At 39.5% G+C, this 20,814-nt stretch overlaps 1 protein-coding gene and 1 non-coding gene across 11 annotated transcripts in view; both read left to right on the top strand.

Annotated features, from left to right (window-relative positions):
• Window positions 1-20,814, top strand: part of RHOT1 (ras homolog family member T1) — a 65,100-nt gene that overhangs the window by 6,215 nt on the left and 38,071 nt on the right. For all 10 annotated transcript variants that reach the window (XR_007459351.1, XM_049637866.1, XM_049637869.1 and 7 more), the window contains exons 2-6: window positions 11,865-11,923; window positions 14,537-14,618; window positions 16,495-16,538; window positions 16,841-16,894; window positions 17,207-17,259. Coding sequence is in view for 9 of the 10 variants with exons in the window: in XM_049637866.1 (XP_049493823.1) it covers window positions 11,865-11,923; window positions 14,537-14,618; window positions 16,495-16,538; window positions 16,841-16,894; window positions 17,207-17,259 (292 nt within the window). In the remaining variant the exon portion in view is untranslated. The remainder of the gene's footprint in view (window positions 1-11,864; window positions 11,924-14,536; window positions 14,619-16,494; window positions 16,539-16,840; window positions 16,895-17,206; window positions 17,260-20,814) is intronic.
• LOC125927742 (U11 spliceosomal RNA) lies at window positions 16,966-17,099 on the top strand. The gene has a single exon (XR_007459429.1). It is a non-coding gene; the product is annotated as a U11 spliceosomal RNA (small nuclear RNA).

The raw sequence follows: 20,814 nt of genomic DNA, 5'->3' as shown, positions 1-20,814 counted from the left end.
GGAGCCTAGAGCTTGCTTTGCATTCTGTGTGTGTGTGTCTCTCTCTCTGTTCCTCCCCTGCTCACACATTGTCTCTCTCTCAAAAATAAAGATTAAAAAAAAAAAAGAAAGAAAGAAAGAAACACCAGAGGTCATCTTAGTGGGACTGGGAAACAATTCTTCAGGCATAAGATAAGAGTCAAAGAAACTTCAGTAATAAGCTAGCATTTATGGTAGAAAAAACTTTCTACAATCCTTTTAAAGCCGTATTGCTTTCCATTCTGGTCTTTGTTAAATGATATTTGAAGATTAAACTCCATTTTCAGTTATACTGTGTTTAGTACCTGGATGATAGTCTGTGACCGAGCATGTTCAAGCATAGTCTACATAGTCTTTTCTGTTCAGATAGAGTCTATTCTGTATCATTCTCACATCTGTATTAAAACTCATCTTTTTGTTCCTCTGGCACCATTTGGGCCCTAGTGTTGATGTAGTTCAAAGGAGAGGGATAGACCGTAACATTGTTCTTCTGCAGCCCAGATAGTCTGATTTGATCAATGAAATTTTCCTTTGGAACAATACTCAGCTATTGCCACAAATGCCAAAGTTTCCCAGTTAAAATTCTAACTCCATAGTCACCCTCCTGCTCCCTGTGTATTCTAATTTCCTAATTTAGGAAGAGTCAACAAGGCTTCTTAAGAAGCCAATAAAAATGAGGAGTAGGGCCCTTTGCCACTTAAAGCACGGGGTGTTTGTTATCAAGAAAAATAGCCAATATGGCTGGTAGGATGGTATTTGGAACTAGAAAATGTTATTTCTGCTTCATGAATATTAGGAATTTGCTGTCATTTAGAAGTAGATGTTCAAAAGATGTGATGAAAAGACAAAGAAATTTTTAGCCTGGATAAATCTAGATAATTTGTTCTATAGTGATGAATTATGTTTCCCATGGATGACCTACTTAGAAGCGTGGAGTGTCAGACAGAACTGTAGCATGTTGTGTTGAACTGAATCAGAAGGCCTTCTCTCTTTGGGGATAATTGTGACCGTGCCTTTTGTTCTTACAGATCACTTCAGTGTTTCTCAGGCAAAACAGAGGAAATAGAGACCATTAAATGGCTAGTTAACAAAGAATAATTTTTTGTCCTCCATATAATATACTTATATCAAATACATATATTTTTACATGTATTTATTTATACTTAGGTATTATAAATTATGTAACAATATCATAGATGATATTTATCTTGCATATAAAATTTAATTGGTAGAGTAATTAGAGAGTTTTCTTCCTTTATGGAAATTATTTTTTGGAGCAGTTAAAAATATGCAGTGTTTATACTCCTGCCATTGTCAAAGAGCCTTTTTGATTGTAGGCTTATTTAAATAATTTTTAAGGGGCGCCTGGGTGGCTCAGTCGGTTAAGCGGCCAACTTTGGCTCAGGTCATGATCTCGCAGTCAGTGAGTTCAAGCCCCGCGTCGGGCTCTGTGCTGACAGCTCAGAGCCTGGAGCCTGTTTCAGATTCTGTGTCTCCCTCTCTCTGACCCTCCCCCGTTCATGCTCTGTCTTCTCTCTGTCTCAAAAATAAATAAACGTTAAAAAAATTTTTTTTAAATAATTTTTAAAATTTAGTATTCTAAAATGTCTTCCTTGTTTTTAAGGTCCTCATTTATTTTTGCAGTTAAGATTAGCCTAAAGTTAGTGGCCTGTTGTAATTTTAAACCTGCCGATTCCCTATTTCTTTGATAGTCTTACTCAGGGTTTGGTTGTTAAGTCTTAAGGGAAGCAAAAAGCTGTAGTTTAGATTCACTGAAGCATTTCTTAACTTAATCACATCTGATCTTTTATTAAAGTAGCTATCATCTTACTGCTCTTCCAAAAGGAAACCCAAAATGATACTAATGAAAATGTGCTCATTTTCTCCTAAATTCACTATAATGTGTCTCGCTCTAATTTTAAACTTTTTTTTTTTTTAAAGAGGAAATCACTCTTGGATTTTTATGTAAAGGAAATTCGTGTTTGATTTTTAAAAGGCCTATTATACAATTACTTCAGAAACTAGATTCAGTTGTTTTATTGTAGTGAGTACTAACCTGCATCAGATTCTTTAATGGGTGAGGCACAATACGAATGAATAAACAAATGAAAATGCCATACTCTAAATGATAGTACCCATATAAATAACTTAAATGGAATGCTTCTTACTTTTTGGTACCACTGTCTGTATCATCAAGCATCATAAAGCTCTTTAATTGTTGCAGTGTTTACAGTGCCCTTCTCCTGCTGGGGGTGGGGGTTCCTTTTCTGTCTCTGAGGCCTGCCATGTCGGAGTAGACCTGGTGGCAGGTTTGTGTTTTGGCAGGAGCCTGCTGCTGCACAGGCAGCCAGAACTGCCTTGTTGAGCTGAGCTGTGAAGAAATCTGAATTGCCTCAGAATGTTGGGCTTTCTTTTCTGGAAATATTGCTGGGAAAAGAAGAAAGGGACGATGGCTCGGAAAAGGGGTGTTCTCCTGAGTTTTAAGCAGAAAGATGAGGAAGAATGGATGACACGTAAGGGTCATGGTGAGGGAGGGGACTTCAAAAGTAACACGGAACACCTGTTGAAGGCCTGAACTTTGCTAAGAGAGCCTAAGTGGTTGTGATTAAGGAGCAATAGTCTTTAGCTTTCTTGGAAACTAATAAGTCACTTAATGTTGGTGTTTGACTTAATTTTGATCGTTTTTGTTTAACATTTTGATCTATGGATTAAAAGTTAGGTAAATTTCTTCTGAGACTTGTCAGGGCTTTGGAGTGGAGGGATACAAGCAGATTTTTAAAAAGGTAATTCTGAAAAGGGAATCTGAGGGGAATCAAGGTCTTAAGGGTATTAAGGCAGGCAAATTTCTCAAGGACCAAGCAGGAGGGAGACTTGTTTTTCTTTTGGGTAACAATGAGCATCTGAGTTATTGAACATCTGATTCATTTTTCCCATTCCTTTTTTTTTTTTAGGTTTATTTCTTTTGGGGGTGGGGTGGTGGGGGAGAGAATTCCAAGCAGGCCCGCCGATGTGGGGCTTGATCTCTTGAATTGTGAGATCACGACCTGAGCCGAGATCAAGAGTTGGACGCTTAACCAGCTGAGCCACCCAGGTGCCCCTCATTTTTCCCATTCTTAATAAATAGTTGATCATGGATAAGAATGTAGAGATACGTAAGATGTCCCGGAGAGCCCTGCAGAAATGGAACAGTTTCTGGGAACATCTGTGCTGGCAGTAGTTGTGGGATTTTGGAGACACTAGGGAAAAAGACCCAGAAGTTCAAAGGTCACAGGAATTGTACAAGCATTGGATCTTCTAAAAGGTCTGTTGTTTTAAGTACCTGGGAGTTTTACCACTTACTAAAATAAATAACATACAGGGCCTGGTGGACGCAATTGGACTTCACAGCAGAGGCATTCTGCTATCAGGTGACAGAACTCTGCTGTATGTTCTCTTAGCTCAGACATCACCGCCCTTTGCAAGGAACTTGATTAGGGCTCTTTCCCAAATGCACTCTTGCTCTGCAGCCTCAGTTGCCAAGAGTAAAAAATAGGCAGGAGGGCCAAGTTCTAGGTTTTCTGATGCTGGAATAAAGGGCATTGGCGTGGTTCACATTAAGCTATTTTGCCTCCATTGTGCATCGTCATGTGGAGTTAGAATGGACCACTGTGGATGTTGAGATGAATACTACCCTGAGCTAGCAAACGGTTTGGCGTTTCTGGGACCCTAAACAAGGCCATAACGGAAGCAGTTATTTAAGGAGAAAAGTTACAAAATGCTCATTATAAGTCCGCAAGTTCTACAGATTTCTGGACCCCATATTGGCTTGGTCCCACTTGAGTCCCACTTTGTTCTTACAGATACATGAATGTTCCTCACCGATCACTTTCCCATACACAACTAAAATAGATAACAGATACAACTTGGGGATCTGTCTGCCATTGCTAGGGTACTGTAAGGTACATGTCATATGCGCTTTTTCATCTGTTGCAGGCCAGTCTTCTAGGTGTGCTACACGATAGTTTAGATTACTCACAGAGTGTACACATTGATAGCATCTGGTCCTTTTTTCTTTCTTTCTGTTTTCTTTCTTTCTTTCGTTCTTTCTAACTGTTGAGAAAATTGAGGCCCAGAGAGAGTCAGTGACAACACAAGGTTATACTGCTAATTAGCTGATTCCCAAATCCGAAATTTCTGGCCCACTCTCATACTCCCTTAACTCCTTTAATTTAAACTGTGCTCATCATCATCGCAACAACTATCATTTGTGTATTTTATGTTTGTCAGGTATCGTCCTAAGCGTTATATATCTGTCGTCTTAATTCTCTTACCAATTCTGCTGAAGCTGTTCAGCACTATATAGAGGGACAAACTGAGGCTTGATTACTTGCCTGAGGAAACACAGCTAGTCAGTACTGGAACTAAGGTTTCAGTCCAGTCTTGTCTGATTCTGAAGCCTGTATTGTTTTCCTTTTGTTTTGGTGAAAAATTTATATCAAAGGTATAAAGAATAATATAACAAATACCCATCACTTAGCTTAATAAATAAAACATTACCAATCAGTTGAAACCCCTTGCATTTCCTTCTCTTTCTCTCAAAAGTAACCAGCCACTCTTCCTAAATCGTAAATCTGTGCTCTTAACCGCTAAACCATAAGCTCCATTTACTAAGAGCATTTGCTAGGAGCTAAGATTCAACAGTGAACAAGAAAGACACATTCTCTGCCCTTGTGGAATTTCCTGTGGGTGATAATGAAATATTTGTTCCTTAGTCTTTCTAGAGATACTCAGTAGCTTGTAGGAAAAGTAATGTTTTCCCCAAGGTCTAGGAAGTCCTTCAGGAGACCACTAGTGATGTGCTAGAAGGTTGCCTGTTACACAGGCACAACACTGTCTTAAGAAACATACATGTCTTAACTGATTATTCAATTTTTCCTCCTTGTGACCAAACTATAAGCTTCTTTTATGAGATTTTCAATTTTCTGCTATATTTAGAGACTTCTGAGAAAAGTAAGTATTCTCTTCCCATCCTTCCCTGCCCACCTTCCCGTTTTTCAAGAGTGATTGAACATAATACTTGATCCATACTTCTTTCATAGCAATTTTATCTTGTTTAATACATTTTCCATATTATCCCCATAGAGTATCTAAAATTAAGTTTTGTGCTTGGAAGGCAGTCAGGTGAATACTTCTCAAATGAATTAATAGAAGGAGTCTGCACAAGTAAGATGGGTCATGGAGAAGCATAAGTTAATACTCTCTACATGATCTTTCGGGGTTTTGTTTTGTTTTGTTTTTTTGTTTATTTTCTTTTTAAAAAAAAATTTTTTTTAACGTTTATTTATTTTTGAGACAGAGAGAGACAGAGCATGAACAGGGGAGGGGCAGAGAGAGAGGGAGACACAGAATCCGAAACAGGCTCCAGGCTCCGAGCTGTCATCACAGAGCTCGACGCGGGGCTCGAACTCACGGACCGTGAGATCATGACCTGAGCCGAAGTCGGGTGTTCAACCGACTGAGCCACCCAGGCGCCCCTGTTTGTTTATTTTCTAGTTTGGTCCAGGCCCGGGAAAATATGCCAGAGTGGAACTTGTACTCTTGGATAGTTCTGTTACAGTGTTTCTCAGTTTTTTGAGCCATCCCTACTTTTTATAAATACAAAACTGTCGTGCCCTCTTCTTTCTGATGATTGTCTGACACTGGGCGTTCTACAATTCATTTCAGTTTTGACATTAACCACCTGGGTTAGCATCAGATCCTACAAGTTAAAGGGCAAGGTCCCCAACAAGATTACCCTTACTTTAGACACCAGCTACGAGTGTGGTCCCCAGACTATCCACTCTTCTTCCTGGCTGACTACAAATTTGGGGCTTTCTACAATGCCCTTAGACTTGATAATTCACTAGAACAACTCACAGAACTTGGGAAAGTGCTATCCTCAGGGTTACACAAATGAACAGCCAGATTAAGAGGTACATAGGACAAGGTGTTGAAGGATCCTGAGCCAAGACCATTTGTCCCTGTGGAGTCAGAGTGCACCACCTTCCTGGTTCACCAATCTGTTTACCAACTAGGAAGCTCCCCTGAGCTTTGATGTCCAGGGTTTTTACATGGGGCTTCATTATGTAGGCACAATTGATTATATCATTGACTGTGTGATTGAACTCCATCTGTGGGCTCCCTCTACCCACCGCCCTCCACCACACTGATAGGTTTTGGGGTGGAGCTGGAAGTTCCAACCCGCTAATCACATGGGTAGTTTGTGTGGCAACCAATCCCCATCCTCCTATCTAGGGCCTATCTAGGCCCTCCCTTCTCCCTAATGAGTCACCTCATCAGGATAACTCAAGTATGGTTGAAAGAGACTATAACAAAACACACTCCTATCACATGGGAACTTCCAAGGCGTTTTGAAGCTTTCTGCCAGGAACTGTGTGGGGATGAAGACCAGATGGATTCTTTGTTATATCACACCCTCCTTTGATATTATTTGAAATTTCAACATTAATTATTTTCTATTAAAGACAAATCGAAAAAAGTAATTTTAGAATTTTTTTTCCCCCTAGCATTCACAGCTTTGCAGTTGTTGTTGAGCTTTGAATGGGATAGATGCTCCACGAAGTGGAACTTAATTTCCTAAATGGCAGTGCTGAAGCAGTAGCAATGCTGTTGTGCTTGGGCGAGGTGAAAGCAAGTCAAATGAAGTCAGTCTGGTCGATGTGCTAGAAGTCTTTCTCCCATTCATATAAAATTAGAAAATTCAGGGGGCGCCTGGGTGGCGCAGTCGGTTAAGCGTCCGACTTCAGCCAGGTCACGATCTCGCGGTCCGTGAGTTCGAGCCCCGCGTCAGGCTCTGGGCTGATGGCTCGGAGCCTGGAGCCTGTTTCCGATTCTGTGTCTCCCTCTCTCTCTGCTCCTCCCCCGTTCATGCTCTGTCTCTCTCTGTCCCAAAAATAAAAAACGTTGAAAAAAAAAATTAAAAAAAAAAAAAAAAAGAAAATTCAGTTCATTATCCAAGGGTTTTCAAATATTAGATTATTGTGTTAATGTAGACACATACATGTGAAGTATGCACCTTCCATTCATAACTGTTTGATGTAGGTTAGGTGGCACGGAAGTAGTTCAGAGGGGGAAAGGAGGTCTACAGTAGTCCTGGGATGTCTTTAAGGATGAGGCAGAATTTGAGCTGTCCTCCAGAGTTGGTTAACATTTGGAAAAGTCGAGGGGAGAGAGGGACTGATGTTTTAGATGAAGAAAACCTTGTGAGGAGGCAAGATTCATCATAGCTTGTTTGTGCTTGCACAGAGCAGAATGGCCTTATGTGAGCAAATTGTGTGTATGGGAATAGTGAGCAATGAGGTTGGGTAGATGAAGTGAGGTTAAATTATGAATTGCATGATTTTCAAAGGCCAGCAGAGGAGTTTTGCCTCGATGTGGTAGGTAATTGAGAGTCAAGGCTTTTGATGAGCTGAGAAAATGAAAAGATGGAGTGGCATTTGTATTGTTGATAGATTTTAGTAAGAGGAGAGATTGGAGGAGGCGGGGAGAAAGTTGGGAATAGAGAGGTGTTTCAGTAAGAGTCCCATAATTAGGGAAAAGTGGGAACAGAGAGGAAGGAGTGAATATTTAAAATTTCAAAGGAGGGGCGCTTGGATGGCTCAGTTGGTTAAGCTTCCAACTTCGGCTCAGGTCATGATCTCGCGGTTTGTGGGTTTGAGCCCCATGTGGGGCTCTGTGCTGACAGCTCAGAGCCTGGAGCTTGCTTTCGATTCTGTGTCTCCCTCTCTCTGCCCCTCCTCCGCTTGTACTCTGTCTCTCTCACTCTCTCAAAAATTGAATAAACATCAACAAATTTTTTGATAAAAAAATTTTCAAAGGAAGTTTTGACAGAGTTTAAGTGTTCAGTATAGAGGAAGGGTGAATCAAGGATGGCTAGTTTTTAAATTTTTGCTTTTTATCCTGATGTGAAAATCTCTTATTGGTGAAAATCTCTTAAATCTGTTGAAATATAATCTCCGTGAGGGGGTGCCTGCGTGGCTCAGTCGGTGGAGTGTCAAACTGTTACTTTCGGCTCAGGTCATGATCCCAGGGTTGTGGGATTGAGCCCTGTGTCGGGCTCTGTGCTGAGCATGGAGCCTGCTTAAGATAGATTCATTCATTCATTCATTCATTCTCTCTGTCTCTCTGTCTCTGTCTCTCTCTGTCTCTCTCTGTCTCTCTCTCTTCCTCTGCCCCTCTCCTTCTGCCCCTCTTCCCCGCTTGTGTTCTTTCTCTAAAAATAATAATAAATAATAAAAATTTAAAAATATATATAAAAAATAGGGATACCTAGTGCTATGATCAGTGGTATCCCTGGCACCCTGGGATAGTGCCTGGTATATAGAAGTGCTCAAGAAATATTTGTTGAAGGGATGAAAGAATGCATTTTACATGTCAGTAGGTAAATTTCAGTGGCCATCTATAAATTTAGAACATGCCAATTTTTACTGCTAAAAATTATGACTGTAAAATAGTACTTGTTAACATTTTCTAGTAGCAAAAATTGTATATTTTTGTTGTAGAAAATTGGGAAAATATGTGAAAGCACAAAACACAAAAAAAGTTACATTTACTTCAGAGATTACTGCTGTTGGTGTATATATCCTTTCTGGGTTTTTTTGTTTGTTTGTTTTTGTTTTTTTTGGTGTGAGTACATATTCATTTATAAAATGGATCATATAGTAATGCTGATTTATACCTGCATAAATGCCCTTTTTGAAAGTAAAATGGAACAATTTGAGCCTCCAGATAATGACAGTAGTGGATTATAACACGTGGAATAATGTAGGAGTCCACAAGACCGTGCTGTTACAAATCAGATGGGAGTGTTTCCTTAAAGTAGAATGCAAAGTAATGTAGAAGGATTGGTAGAAATAGAAATATCACCATCCAGCAACCCCTGTAGCAACACAAGACTAGAATCATGAATGGCTGCTAAAACTAGGAGGCAAAAGTTTGATGAGAAACAATATTTTCGTGGTCTCAATGTATCTTCTCACGGGTTACTTTTTAATTACAAAGAGAAAAATAATAACCTGGCAGACACCACCTCCTCCAAGGGATGATAGTTAACATCACCAGTAATGGGACAAATTGACATCATCTCCCTTCTGCTGTGATGCACTGTGAAGGATACAGTATCATTTCTGGGGCAGTCCTGCCCAAAATGCAAAATCTGAAATTAATCATGAGATAACATTATAGAAACCCAATTGAGAGCTATTCTACAAATTAAATGGTTTGGGTTTTTCAAAAATGTCTAGATCATTAAAGATACTCTTCCAAGCTAGAGACTAAAGACACATGACAACCAAATGTTGCATTTGATCCTGGGGGTAGAAAAAGATTTTTCTTTTTTGTAAAAGATGGTAATGGAACAAATGGTGAGATGTGAATGAGGTCAACAGACTAGACAACAGCATTGTATTAGTATTAAATTAATTTCCTGATCTTGACAGTACACTGTGGTTATGATGAATAAGACAATGCACTTGTATTTAGGAAATACATCCTAAGGTGCTTACGGGTAAAGAGACATCATCACAACCTACTCTTAAATGGTTTAAAAAATATAGAGAGTTGGGGGTGGGAGAGGGAGGAAACGATAATGCAAATGTGGTAAAATGTTAACATTTGGGGATTTGGGTTACAGAATAGACGTGACTCCTTTGTACTATTTTTGCAATTTTTCTGTAAGTGATACTTTCTCAAAATAAATTACCAAATCCTATTAAAAAAAAAAAAAGGAACCAGAGCTGTTGGATTAGTCACCAGTGAATCAGTGGATATTTTAATTAATTTACATAGTATTTGTATATGTAGTGCTTGCTGACTTTAGAGGCCATTATTCCTTTTCTGTATTGTGTGTTAACAATATTTTTTAAAACTATGTCATAATAAAGAGGAAGAACACTGGCTTAGTCATCAGAGGATGGGCTATTCTCTTAAGTCTGCAACTCATTGTTTAGTGAGACCTTGAGAAAATCACTGTTTCTGGGTCCCGGGTTCTGCACCTGCAAATGTTTGCAGGGAGCTGGATGAACTCACATGGATAACTGGATTCTAGCCGTTGTGTGATGATGGGTTCTGGACTCACTACCATGGTCGGAACTCAGGGAAATGTTATCTCACGGTTAGCTACTTGAAAAAGGCCCAAGCCTTCTCACACAAGTAGACTGAAAAGATCCTCGAACCCTCCACTCTGGCCCTCCACTAGCGCACGCAACTTGTTAGTGGCACATCCTCTGAGTTGTAGGACCAGTACTCTTCTTTCCAGCCGTTCATCATTTTCCAGAGACTTGACTTGTGTTGTTAGTCACCCTTTCTTTTAGTCATTTAAAAAAGGAATGTGACTTTTCTTCGCTTTAAAATTTTCCAGTTCTTTCATATCTAGACTTTACCTTTGGAAAGTAATTTGCCATTATGGCAGAGATGAATAAGTGGGTGGACTGTTTTCCTCTAGGATCACGAAAGAGTTCAGTTGATAAGCAGTTGAATGTAGATGACCAGAAAGTGATGGGAATGGAAGTAAAATTTCAGAATGAAAATTAAGATTTTTAAGTTTGTGCATTAAAAATCTTGTGAGGTTAGTAATGTAACCAGGAAGTTACTCTTGCTCTTCTAAGCCTTTCAATATGATTCCCCAAGAAAGACAAAAACGTAAGGATACCCAAAGCAGACACTCTGGTCTTCTACTGGTGAGGATGTAAATTAGTTTTGGGTTTTTTTTAGAGGTAATTTAACAATATTTATTAAAAATAAAAGAGATCATGCATGCTAACTTGAGTTCCACTTCTAGGAATTTATCCTGTAGAAATGTTCATTGCAGCATTGTTTATAAAGGTGAAAACTTGAGCAGTGTTCATTGTTAGGACACTGCATTAATAAATTATGACATATCTTACAATAGATTCTTATACAGCTGTCAAGAAATAATATAAGATTTTTTATGTTAATATAAAATGGATTTCCTGTTGCTGTTTTTAAAAATTGTGACAAAATATATAAGACGTATTATTTGACATTTTAACCATTTTTGAGAGTACACTTAAGGGGCATTAAATACATTCAGTGTTGTATAACCATCAGCACTTTCTACATCGAAAATTTTTTCATCATCCCCAGCAAAACCTCTGTATCCATTAAATAACTTTACCTTGGGGCGCCTGGGTGGCTTGGTCGGTTGAGCGTCCGACTTCGGCTCAGGTCATGATCTCACGGTCCGTGAGTTTGAGCCCCGCGTCGGGCTCTGTGCTGACAGCTCAGAGCCTGGAGCCTGTTTCGGATTCTGTGTCTCCCTCTCTCTCTGACCCTCCCCTGTTCATGCTCTGTCTCTCTCTGTCTCAAAAATAAATAAACGTTAAAAAAAAAAATTAAGAAAAAAATAACTTTACCTTCACCTTTCCCCCCACCCCCAGGAGATTTTACATATTGACATGGAATATGGCCCAAGTGCATAACTAAATGATAAGGGAAGACTGTAAAATAGTATAAATACTATGATTCTACTAGTAAGTTGTATGGGGAATTATAGTATGTTACTGTAAGTGTGGAAAAAATCTGGGAGTCTACATGTATTAAACTGGTAAAGGGGGATATTTGGGGAGATTTTAACTTTTCCGTTGTATTTTGGTAATTTTTTTGTTTTAAAGGGATGTGTAACTTTTCTAAGCAAAAAACAAGAGCTGTGCTTTAAGTATTGTAAAACTTGGTGATTTGGATAACTCTGATTTTGTCTAATGAATAACAGACTTTGCTGTGTGGTTGCTGAATTTGAGTTTATATAGAACCTAAACACTTTATTAAAATAATGATGTTTGTTTTCACAGCTAGAGTTGGGAAGACATCACTGATTATGTCCCTGGTCAGTGAAGAATTCCCAGAAGAGGTAAACATTTTTATCTTTTCTATATTTAAAATCTTTTAAATTTATCAAAATTGAGTTAAAATGAAATAAATTCTGCTCTTTTTTTGGATGTGTTTCCTTCCTGACAGTTATGACTTTAAAAAGGCTCATATTAGTTATACAAGACATCCCTGAAATATAGTGCAGGAGAAAGAATCAAACTAGATCTGAGCCCACCTAAGTCCTTTGTTCTTCCTACGTTTTCTATTTCTTTTTTTTTTTATTTTTATTTTTGAAGTTTATTCATTTTTGAGACAGAGTGCGAGCAGGGGAGGGGCAGAGAGAGAGGGAGACACAGACTCTGAAGCAGGCTCCAGGCTCTGAGCTGTCAGCACAGAGCCTGACACGAGGCTCAAACTCACAAACTGTGAGATAAAGACCTGAGCCCAAGTCGGATGCTTAATTGACTGAGCCACCCATGCGCCCCATTGCTTTTTCTCTTTCTTTCTTTTTCTTTCTTTCTTTCTTTCTTTCTCTTCCTTCCTTGCTTCCTTCCTTTTTTTAGTTTATTTTGAGAGAGAGAGGGACAGAGAGAGAGTAAGCATGTTCGTGCACACACAAACAGGGGAGGGGCAGAAAGAGAGGGAGAGAGAATCCCAAGCAGGCTTCGTACCATCAGCACAGAGCCCAGCATGGGGCTTGAACTCACGAACCGTGAGATCATGACCTGAGCCAAAAATCAAGAGTTGGATGCTTAACTGACTGAGCCATCAGGTGCTCCTGCTTTTCCTACTCTGATCTTGGCTAGGACATTTCTCATCTCTGTGCCTTAGTTGTCTCATCTGTAAAATGGGAGCTGGAAGGGATTATTAGAGATCATCTAAGCTGTTAATCCTTTCTTAAATATAAAACAGGTGAGTATTCCTTTAGTTTGAAGTAAGGGTAAAAGGTCTGCTGGTTTCCTGCCTGCCTTCCATCTGCCACTCTCCAGTCTTTGAGGCATTAGAACCACTAGGATTCTGACACATGTATTTGAGAATCTTTAATACTATCCATTGCATCATTTTACAGGTGAAGAAACTAATTCATTCCACCTTTACCTAAACTCAAAGGATTGTTGTGTCTCAAATGAGAATTGCTTAATAATAGTAGAGTGCCACCAAAAGTAAGGTGGTTTTATTATTACTTGCAATATATTTATTTATATTCTGGACGTTCCAGGATGAGGGACTGCTGGCTAAGGCCTTACGTAAAGTTAGAATTTTGTTTTGGGAAATGCTATTGATGCAAATGGGGTGAACGTTATTTCTCCTTTATTCTGTGTCTTCACATAGTTGGTACTATTAGCTCCACAATTTGCATTTTTCCCTTTTTTTTTACTCTTGTTTAGTTAGAAATGCATAAATTCACTGTTCAGACAGGAGTTTGATACATTATGTGGTAGTGTTCTCAGCAGCTACAAATACCACATGACCATTCATTGTTTCTTTTGCTTTTTTCCGTTCTTAAGTAAGATAGCTAAATAAGTAAGTACTTAATTTGTGAAATGAAACATATTGTCATCTGATTACTCAGAGTATAATACCTAAATGTTTTCTCTGATTGTTTAACTTAGTTTAGACTTGTCATTTTAGCACTGTCCTCTTGGGTGTGGATAAAGCATTTTTAATGTATTAAAAAAATCATAGTCTTTCTAAAAAATGGATTCATTAAGCAAGGCCTATGTAGCCAGTTATCTTCTAGAAGAAATGAATTTTGATCATTTATTATTTTATTTGAGAATTGCTTTGGATTAACATAGTTCCTCATTTGTATAGCATCTTAAACTTTCAACAAAATAGAATGAAAACAGCATTTTAAAAATCAAATGTTTGAAACACCAAATTAAGTATTGTTTTAGGCTGCATCAGATCTGAAGTATCCTTAATATGCATTATGCCCACACAGGTAGCAATGTACATGCTTTTTAATTTTTTTTATTTTTTTAACGTTTATTTATTTTTGAGACAGAGAGAGACAGAGCATGAACAGGGGAGGGTCAGAGAGAGAGGGAGACACAGAATCTGAAACAGGCTCCAGGCTCTGAGCTGTCAGCACAGAGCCTGACGCGGGGCTCGAACTCACGGACCGCGAGATCATGACCTGAGTCGAAGTCGGACGCTGAACCGACTGAGCCACCCAGGCACCCCTGTACATGCTTTTTTAAAAGAAATATTTTATCACGTAGCTTTTAATATATACTTGAATCCCGGGGCATATGGGTGGCTCAGTTGGTTAAGCATCCAACTTCTGCTCAGGTCATGATCTCATGGCTCGTAAGTTCAAGTCCCGCATTGGGTTTGTGCTGACAGCTTGGAGCCTGGAGCCTACAGCCTACTTCTGATTCTGTGTCTCCACTCTTTCTCTCTGCCCCTCCCCTACTCGAACTCTGTGTGTGTGTGTGTGTCTGTCTCTCAAAAGAATTAAAAAAAAAAAAAAAAAGTGTATATACTTGACTCTGGTAAAGCACAAAAAATAAGCATTTAAAAGTGTAATAAATCTTGAAAGGGCAGGTATGGGTGAAAGGGGCTAATACAGATGAATTTACATGCTCTGTTAACAAGTTTGGTTGATAATATCCAAAGGGTTTTTTCCTTTATTTGTTTGCTAATGAAGGTTCCTCCACGGGCAGAAGAAATTACCATTCCAGCTGATGTTACCCCTGAGAGAGTTCCAACACACATCGTAGATTACTCAGGTAATGGATATCCTCTTGTGGGTGGCGCTGTAGGGTTAATTTAATAGTCCTCCAAAAAAGTGTTCAAAGATAGGTGTTCCTTTTTCTCTAGCAGCAAATAATCATTTATGACTCTTGTCTCATTTGTATCTGCCCCCACCTCACACTCCACATAAAGCCTCCATCTTGCAGTTGTCTGTCCCAAATTTACTAAGTTGGGTTCCATAATAATGAAAAGGAAGGAGAGAGATGGCAAATGACAAGTAGTAGTTAAATCATTACCCTCCTTGAATTGGCCTGTTTGCAGAGGTAAGTTCTAGATTAGTTTTGTTATCAGGCATGTAGAAAGAGTTCTGCATTTGAGAATTTGTTGAGTTCTAAATTCGTTCTTTAACTTATCTGCCTTTATTCCCTTCCCCAAATAATAGATAAAACAGTTGTCAGCTTGTTTATGTTATATGATAATAGAAGCACATTTGTATCACTTCATAATTTAAAATTTTTCTACCCACTGGTACTTACTTTTTTTTTTGTTTCTTAATGTTTGTTTATTTATTTTGAGAGTGAGAGAGAACACAAGCTGCGGAGGGGCAGAGAGAGACGGGGACAGAGGATCTCCAAAGCAGGCTCCAAGCTGTCAGCCCAGAGCCTGATATGGGGCTCAAACTTACGAACTCTGAGATCATGACCTGAGCTGAAGTCAGACACTTAACTAAGTGAGCCAACCAGGCATCCCTAGTACTTACCTTTTTTTTTTTTTAATGTTTATTTTTGAGAGAGAGAGAGAGAGAGCAGAGCATGAATTGGGGAGGGGCAGAGAGAGGGAAACATAGAATCTGAAGCAGCTCCAGGCTCTGAGTGATCAGCACAGGGCCCAACATGAGGCTTGAACTCATGAACTGTGAGATCATGACCTGAGCCGAAGTCAGACGCTTAACCGACTGAGCTACCCAGGTGCCTACTTACTATTTACTCTAGTACTTACTCTAGTACTTACTATTTAATCACTAAATTATTTTGCTTGCTTTAGGACTTCTTTAAAAAAAAAAAAAAAAAAAGGAGCAGTGCCCAGCTGACTCAGTCATTGGAGCGTGTGACTCTCTTGATCTCGAGGTTGTGAGTTCAAGCCCTATGTTGGGTGTAGAGATTACTTAAAAACTTTAAGAAAACCCATAAATAAAAAAGGGAGTCCATTGTAATAGATGTCCCACTCTGATGGGGAATATTCATAATGTGGGAAGCTATGTGGGGTCAGGAGGTATATAGGTAATCTCTGTACCGTCCACTCAATTTTGCTACGCATTTAAAACTGCTCTAAAAATTAAAATCTGTTTGTAAGGATGGTGTAACTGCACTGTGGGGTTATATGCACATCTACCATTAGACCTGTTCCAGCCAGAGATGATATGCTAGAAAGGGAATTCTGGACGCTTTATTTATTATCATGCTCCAGTTTTGCTTCTGGGGCCTGCTCCCTAGCTTGTATTGCCCAGATTCTCACCTGGCCTTCTGACCCTGTGTGTATGGACTCTTTGTCTGGGCTTCTGACTCTTCCACCTAGTCTTCTAGCTTGGGTTTCTGATCTCTTTGGCCTGACCCTTCTCAACCCTGGATCAGATGCTGGCCTAGATTTATCACACAATGCCTTCTGCTCTCGAGTGCCTGAGTTATCCTCTGCTAGACTTGTCTTTCAGTGCCAGCCAGCTTCCTTATCATAGCCCAGCTCTTTCCTTTCCCTGGCTTGCCCTTGTCTTTGCCACCTCATCTGGCACTACACTGCGTAGATGACACAAGGGATGAAGGATATTGGGCGGGTGCCGTGTAGATGTTAGCTTCGTCATTCGTTTTTATGAAAATGTTTAAAATAATGGACATTTTTTGACTTTGTCATTTGTAGAAGCAGAACAGAGTGATGAACAGCTTCATCAAGAGATATCACAGGTGAGTTAAAAAAAATAGTTGCAGGTTTTTATGTGGGAAAACATCGATGATTCTGTGTCTTGTCTTTTTCATTCTCTCACTTAGGCTCTTTCAATTCTTTGTTGTTACTGCTTTGAGTATGTTTTTTTGCTATAAATCCTTAGGAATTTTTCCTCTTAGAAGCATGCTAACTTTGGGGTTTTTTTAGGTTTCAGAGTTTATTCTTCCTTTAGCCCAAATATATTAGCTAGTTGGTAATTAAATGTTACCATTTACATTTGTATTATTTTAAAATGCCGTTAATGTCTTAATTTCTCTTATAGGCTAATGTCATCTGCATAGTTTATGCTGTTAACAACAAGCATTCTATTGATAAGGTATGAATGTGTGAGTTTTTTCACTATATTTGGTTAAATTTCAGTGAGGGCACTTTTAAAATTGATCCTCAAAAAAGGGCTTCTGTTGTGAGTGGCACACGTAGGGCAGCTCCATTGCTCTTCGTACAGAATTGACATCAAGAGATTTCAGAAGCAAAATTTTTTGGTACCCAGGCAGCGGGTGATCATTGGTCCCGGCGCCCCAATAAAAAATAAAACTGATCCTCAGCTTAGAGTTTTAGGGGTCCAAGGACAGAGTATTTTTCAGAGAAGAGCCACATCGTGGTTTAGCTCTTGTTAATTTTCTTTTAGGTAACAAGTCGATGGATTCCTCTCATAAATGAAAGAACGGACAAAGACAGCAGGTATTTTTTTTTCCTCTGCAACTTACTATATTGAAAAATTTCAAACTTGAGAGAAATGTTGCAAGAAATAGTACAGAGAACAGCTGTAAACCTTCCACTTTTTAAAAAAAATTTTGTTTTTAATGTTTTTATTTATTTTGAGACAGAGACAGACAGCATGAGTAGGGGAGGGGCAGAAAGAGAGGGAGGCACAGAATCCAAAGCAGGCTCCAGGCTCTGAGCTGACAGCACAGAGCTGGATGCAGGGCTCGAACTCACAGACCGTGAGATCATGGCCTGAGCCAAAGTCGGACACTTAACCGACTGAGCCACCCAGGCGCCCTAGAGATCTTTATTTAGGAATTCATACAGGGAGATTTCTTTGAAATTCTTTGGGAGATACATGCGTGATGGGAAAAAGTAAGAGAGCACACCTTCTGTATTTTTCTGAGCAGAATGATAGTTTTGGGTATAGATGTTTTCAGTTTTAAGTGAAAATGGAAATCAAAAATTTTTCTTTCAGTATTAATCAATTGAACATGTTATTTATGAAGCATTTGAGTATTTTTAAACATTAGGAAAATCAGATTTCTCTTTTGGTTGGACATTTTTGTGCCTTGAAACTATAAAGATGTGGTTCTAAACAGATGAACATGGTCATTTTTTTTTTTTTTTTTTTTAATATATGAAATTTACTGTCAAATTGGTTTCCATACAACACCCAGTGCTCATCCCAAAAGGTGCCCTCCTCAATACCCATCACCCACCCTGCCCTCCCTCCCACCCCCCATCAACCCTCAGTTTGTTCTCAGTTTTTAACAGTCTCTTATGCTTTGGCTCTCTCCCACTCTAACCTCTTTTTTTTTTTTTTTTTTTTTTTTTCCTTCCCCTCCCCCATGGGTTTCTGTTACGTTTCTCAGGATCCACATAAGAGTGAAACCATATGGTATCTGTCTTTCTCTGTATGGCTTATTTCACTTAGCATCACACTCTCCAGTTCCATCCACGTTGCTACAAAAGGCCATATTTCATTCTTTCTCATTGCCACGTAGTATTCCATTGTGTATATAAACCACAATTTCTTTATCCATTCATCAGTTGATGGACATTTAGGCTCTTTCCATAATTTGGCTATTGTTGAGAGTGCTGCTATAAACATTGGGGTACAAGTGCCCCTATGCATCAGTACTCCTGCATCCCTTGGATAAATTCCTAGCAGTGCTATTGCTGGGTCATAGGGTAGGTCTATTTTTAATTTTCTGAGGAACCTCCACACTGCTTTCCAGAGCGGCTGCACCAATTTGCATTCCCACCAACAGTGCAAGAGGGTTCCTGTTTCTCCACATCCTCTCCAGCATCTATAGTCTCCTGATTTCTTCATTTTGGCCACTCTGACTGGCGTGAGGTGGTATCTGAGTGTGGTTTTGATTTGTATTTCCCTGGTAAGGAGCGACGTTGAACATCTTTTCATGTGCCTGTTGGCCATCCTGATGTCTTCTTTAGAGAAGTGTCTATTCATGTTTTCTGCCCATTTCTTCACTGGGTTATTTGTTTTTCGGGTGTGGAGTTTGATGAGCTCTTTATAGATTTTGGATACTAGCCCTTTGTCCGATGTGTCATTTGCAAATATCTTTTCCCATTCCGTTGGTTGCCTTTTAGTTTTGTTGGTTGTTTCCTTTGCTGTGCTGAACATGGTCATTGACCTTGCCTCATATATTTACAGAGGCAGACTTTGTGACTGCGATGGCATTGTGTATATGCTATGTCTTGCAGCTCTGATGGCTCCTCTTTGTTATAGCTGTAAACTCTGTTGTTGTTTTTTTAATGCTTATTTATTTTGAGAGAGAAAAAACACACTCGAGTGTGAGCAGGGGAGAGGCAGAGAGAGAGGAGAGAGATAACGCCAAGCAGGCTCCGAGCTTTCAGCACAGAGCCGACTTGATGCTCGATCCCATGACCGTGAGATCGTGACCTGAGCCGAAATCAAGAGTCGGACACTCAACTGACTGAGCCACCCAGGTGCCCCCGTAGCTGTAAACTTTGTAGTGACTTCTTAACGAGGTGAAAAGGGGAGAATGGCCCTGTGGAGCTAGTGTCCAGTGTGGTAGACTCTTGTCACTTGTGGCTGGTGGTTACAGTAATAGACAGTACAGGTAAATATCATTGCCGTCAACACAGAAGGGTGTGTCAGAGAGGGCTGCCTTGGAGGAGCCCACGGCCTTATGCTCCTGACACTTGCTTTTCTTGCTGAACACCTGAGCTGTTTCCAGAGGCGACTCTTCAGAGGAGGCATTTTTTCTGGGATCTGTCAAGCACTGTATTGGACCACTGAATTAAAAAAAAATTAGTTTTACTAGGACAGCTTCCTGAAATTCTGTGACTAGTTTTGTAGCCCTGCTGGGAAAGGAGCTTTTTTAACATTTGAAGATTGAATTGGGCTTTCTCAGGTGTGGCTGTTTTTTCCCCCTCCCTGAATCATATGAGCATACTTATTTTTCTTGTGGTTGACTTGTCCCAAGGTGATCTGTTTCTTCATTTTTGGACCTTACACTTTCCCGGTAACTTCCTTCCTGAGCCTCACACCTTAAGTTTTTGTTTGTTGCACATATATTTTTCCTTAGGATTTCCTTGGACTGTTGTCACAGTGGTTCTTAATCACTTAATCACGGTCACCTGAGGTACTTTCAAAGACTACATGTGCCTTTGCCCCACCCCTAGAGTTTTAGAATCTGTAGGTTTGGAGTAGGGCTTGGACATGTGTATTTTTTTTAAGCTCCATAAACTATTCTGAGCTCCCCTTCAGTTGCAAACCACTACCTTTGGAAACCTCCTGGCTGTTAGGAATCTATATTTGGGTTATATAATGGGCCAGTCCCCTTATGCATAACCATACTAGGGGGGTAAATAAATGCTTGCAGGAATTTCTCTTGCTATTTGGAGTTCCAGCAAGATGATTTGCTTTCTTTCCAAGCTCTCTTGCAGGACGTACAAATAACAGTTCCCTGCTAGACTCTCTTTGATAGTCCCCATTTAGATTTCTGATAGGCCTGTCAAATTTAACTTGTCTAAAACAAAATCCTTAATTCCCTGCCTACTCCCTACCTCACCCCCAAATCAATCTTTTCTGTCTCAGGAGATCTACTCATTTTGTCCAGCCAAAAACCTATGTATTTTTCCTGATTTCCTGCCTTGCCCTCCACCTCCATATCTAATCTACTAGTTGCTCCTATCAGTTCTGCTTCTAAAACATATCTCAAATCTGAATACTTTCTCTCCATCTTCACTGCTCTAATCCAAGCTTTTTAAAATCCAACCACATTTTAAAGACTTTATTATTGGAAAAAGCCAAACACACAAGAGTAGAATCGTCTAAAGAATCCCTCTGTATCTGTCATCCACTTCAACAGTTATCAATTCATGACCCATCTTGTTTCGCTTATTACCCCTCCCATTGGGATCATTTTGAACAAATCATACTGTAAATATTTTAGTACGTATCTCTAAAAGACAATATATGACTCATTTTAAAATGTTTATCAGATCATGTTGTTCCCCTACTCATAATTCTTCAGTGGC

The sequence above is a fragment of the Panthera uncia genome, chromosome E1, assembly GCF_023721935.1.
Source record: "Panthera uncia isolate 11264 chromosome E1, Puncia_PCG_1.0, whole genome shotgun sequence".
Taxonomy (NCBI): Eukaryota; Metazoa; Chordata; class Mammalia; order Carnivora; family Felidae; genus Panthera; species Panthera uncia.
This window is presented reverse-complemented; position numbering and strand designations above follow the sequence as displayed.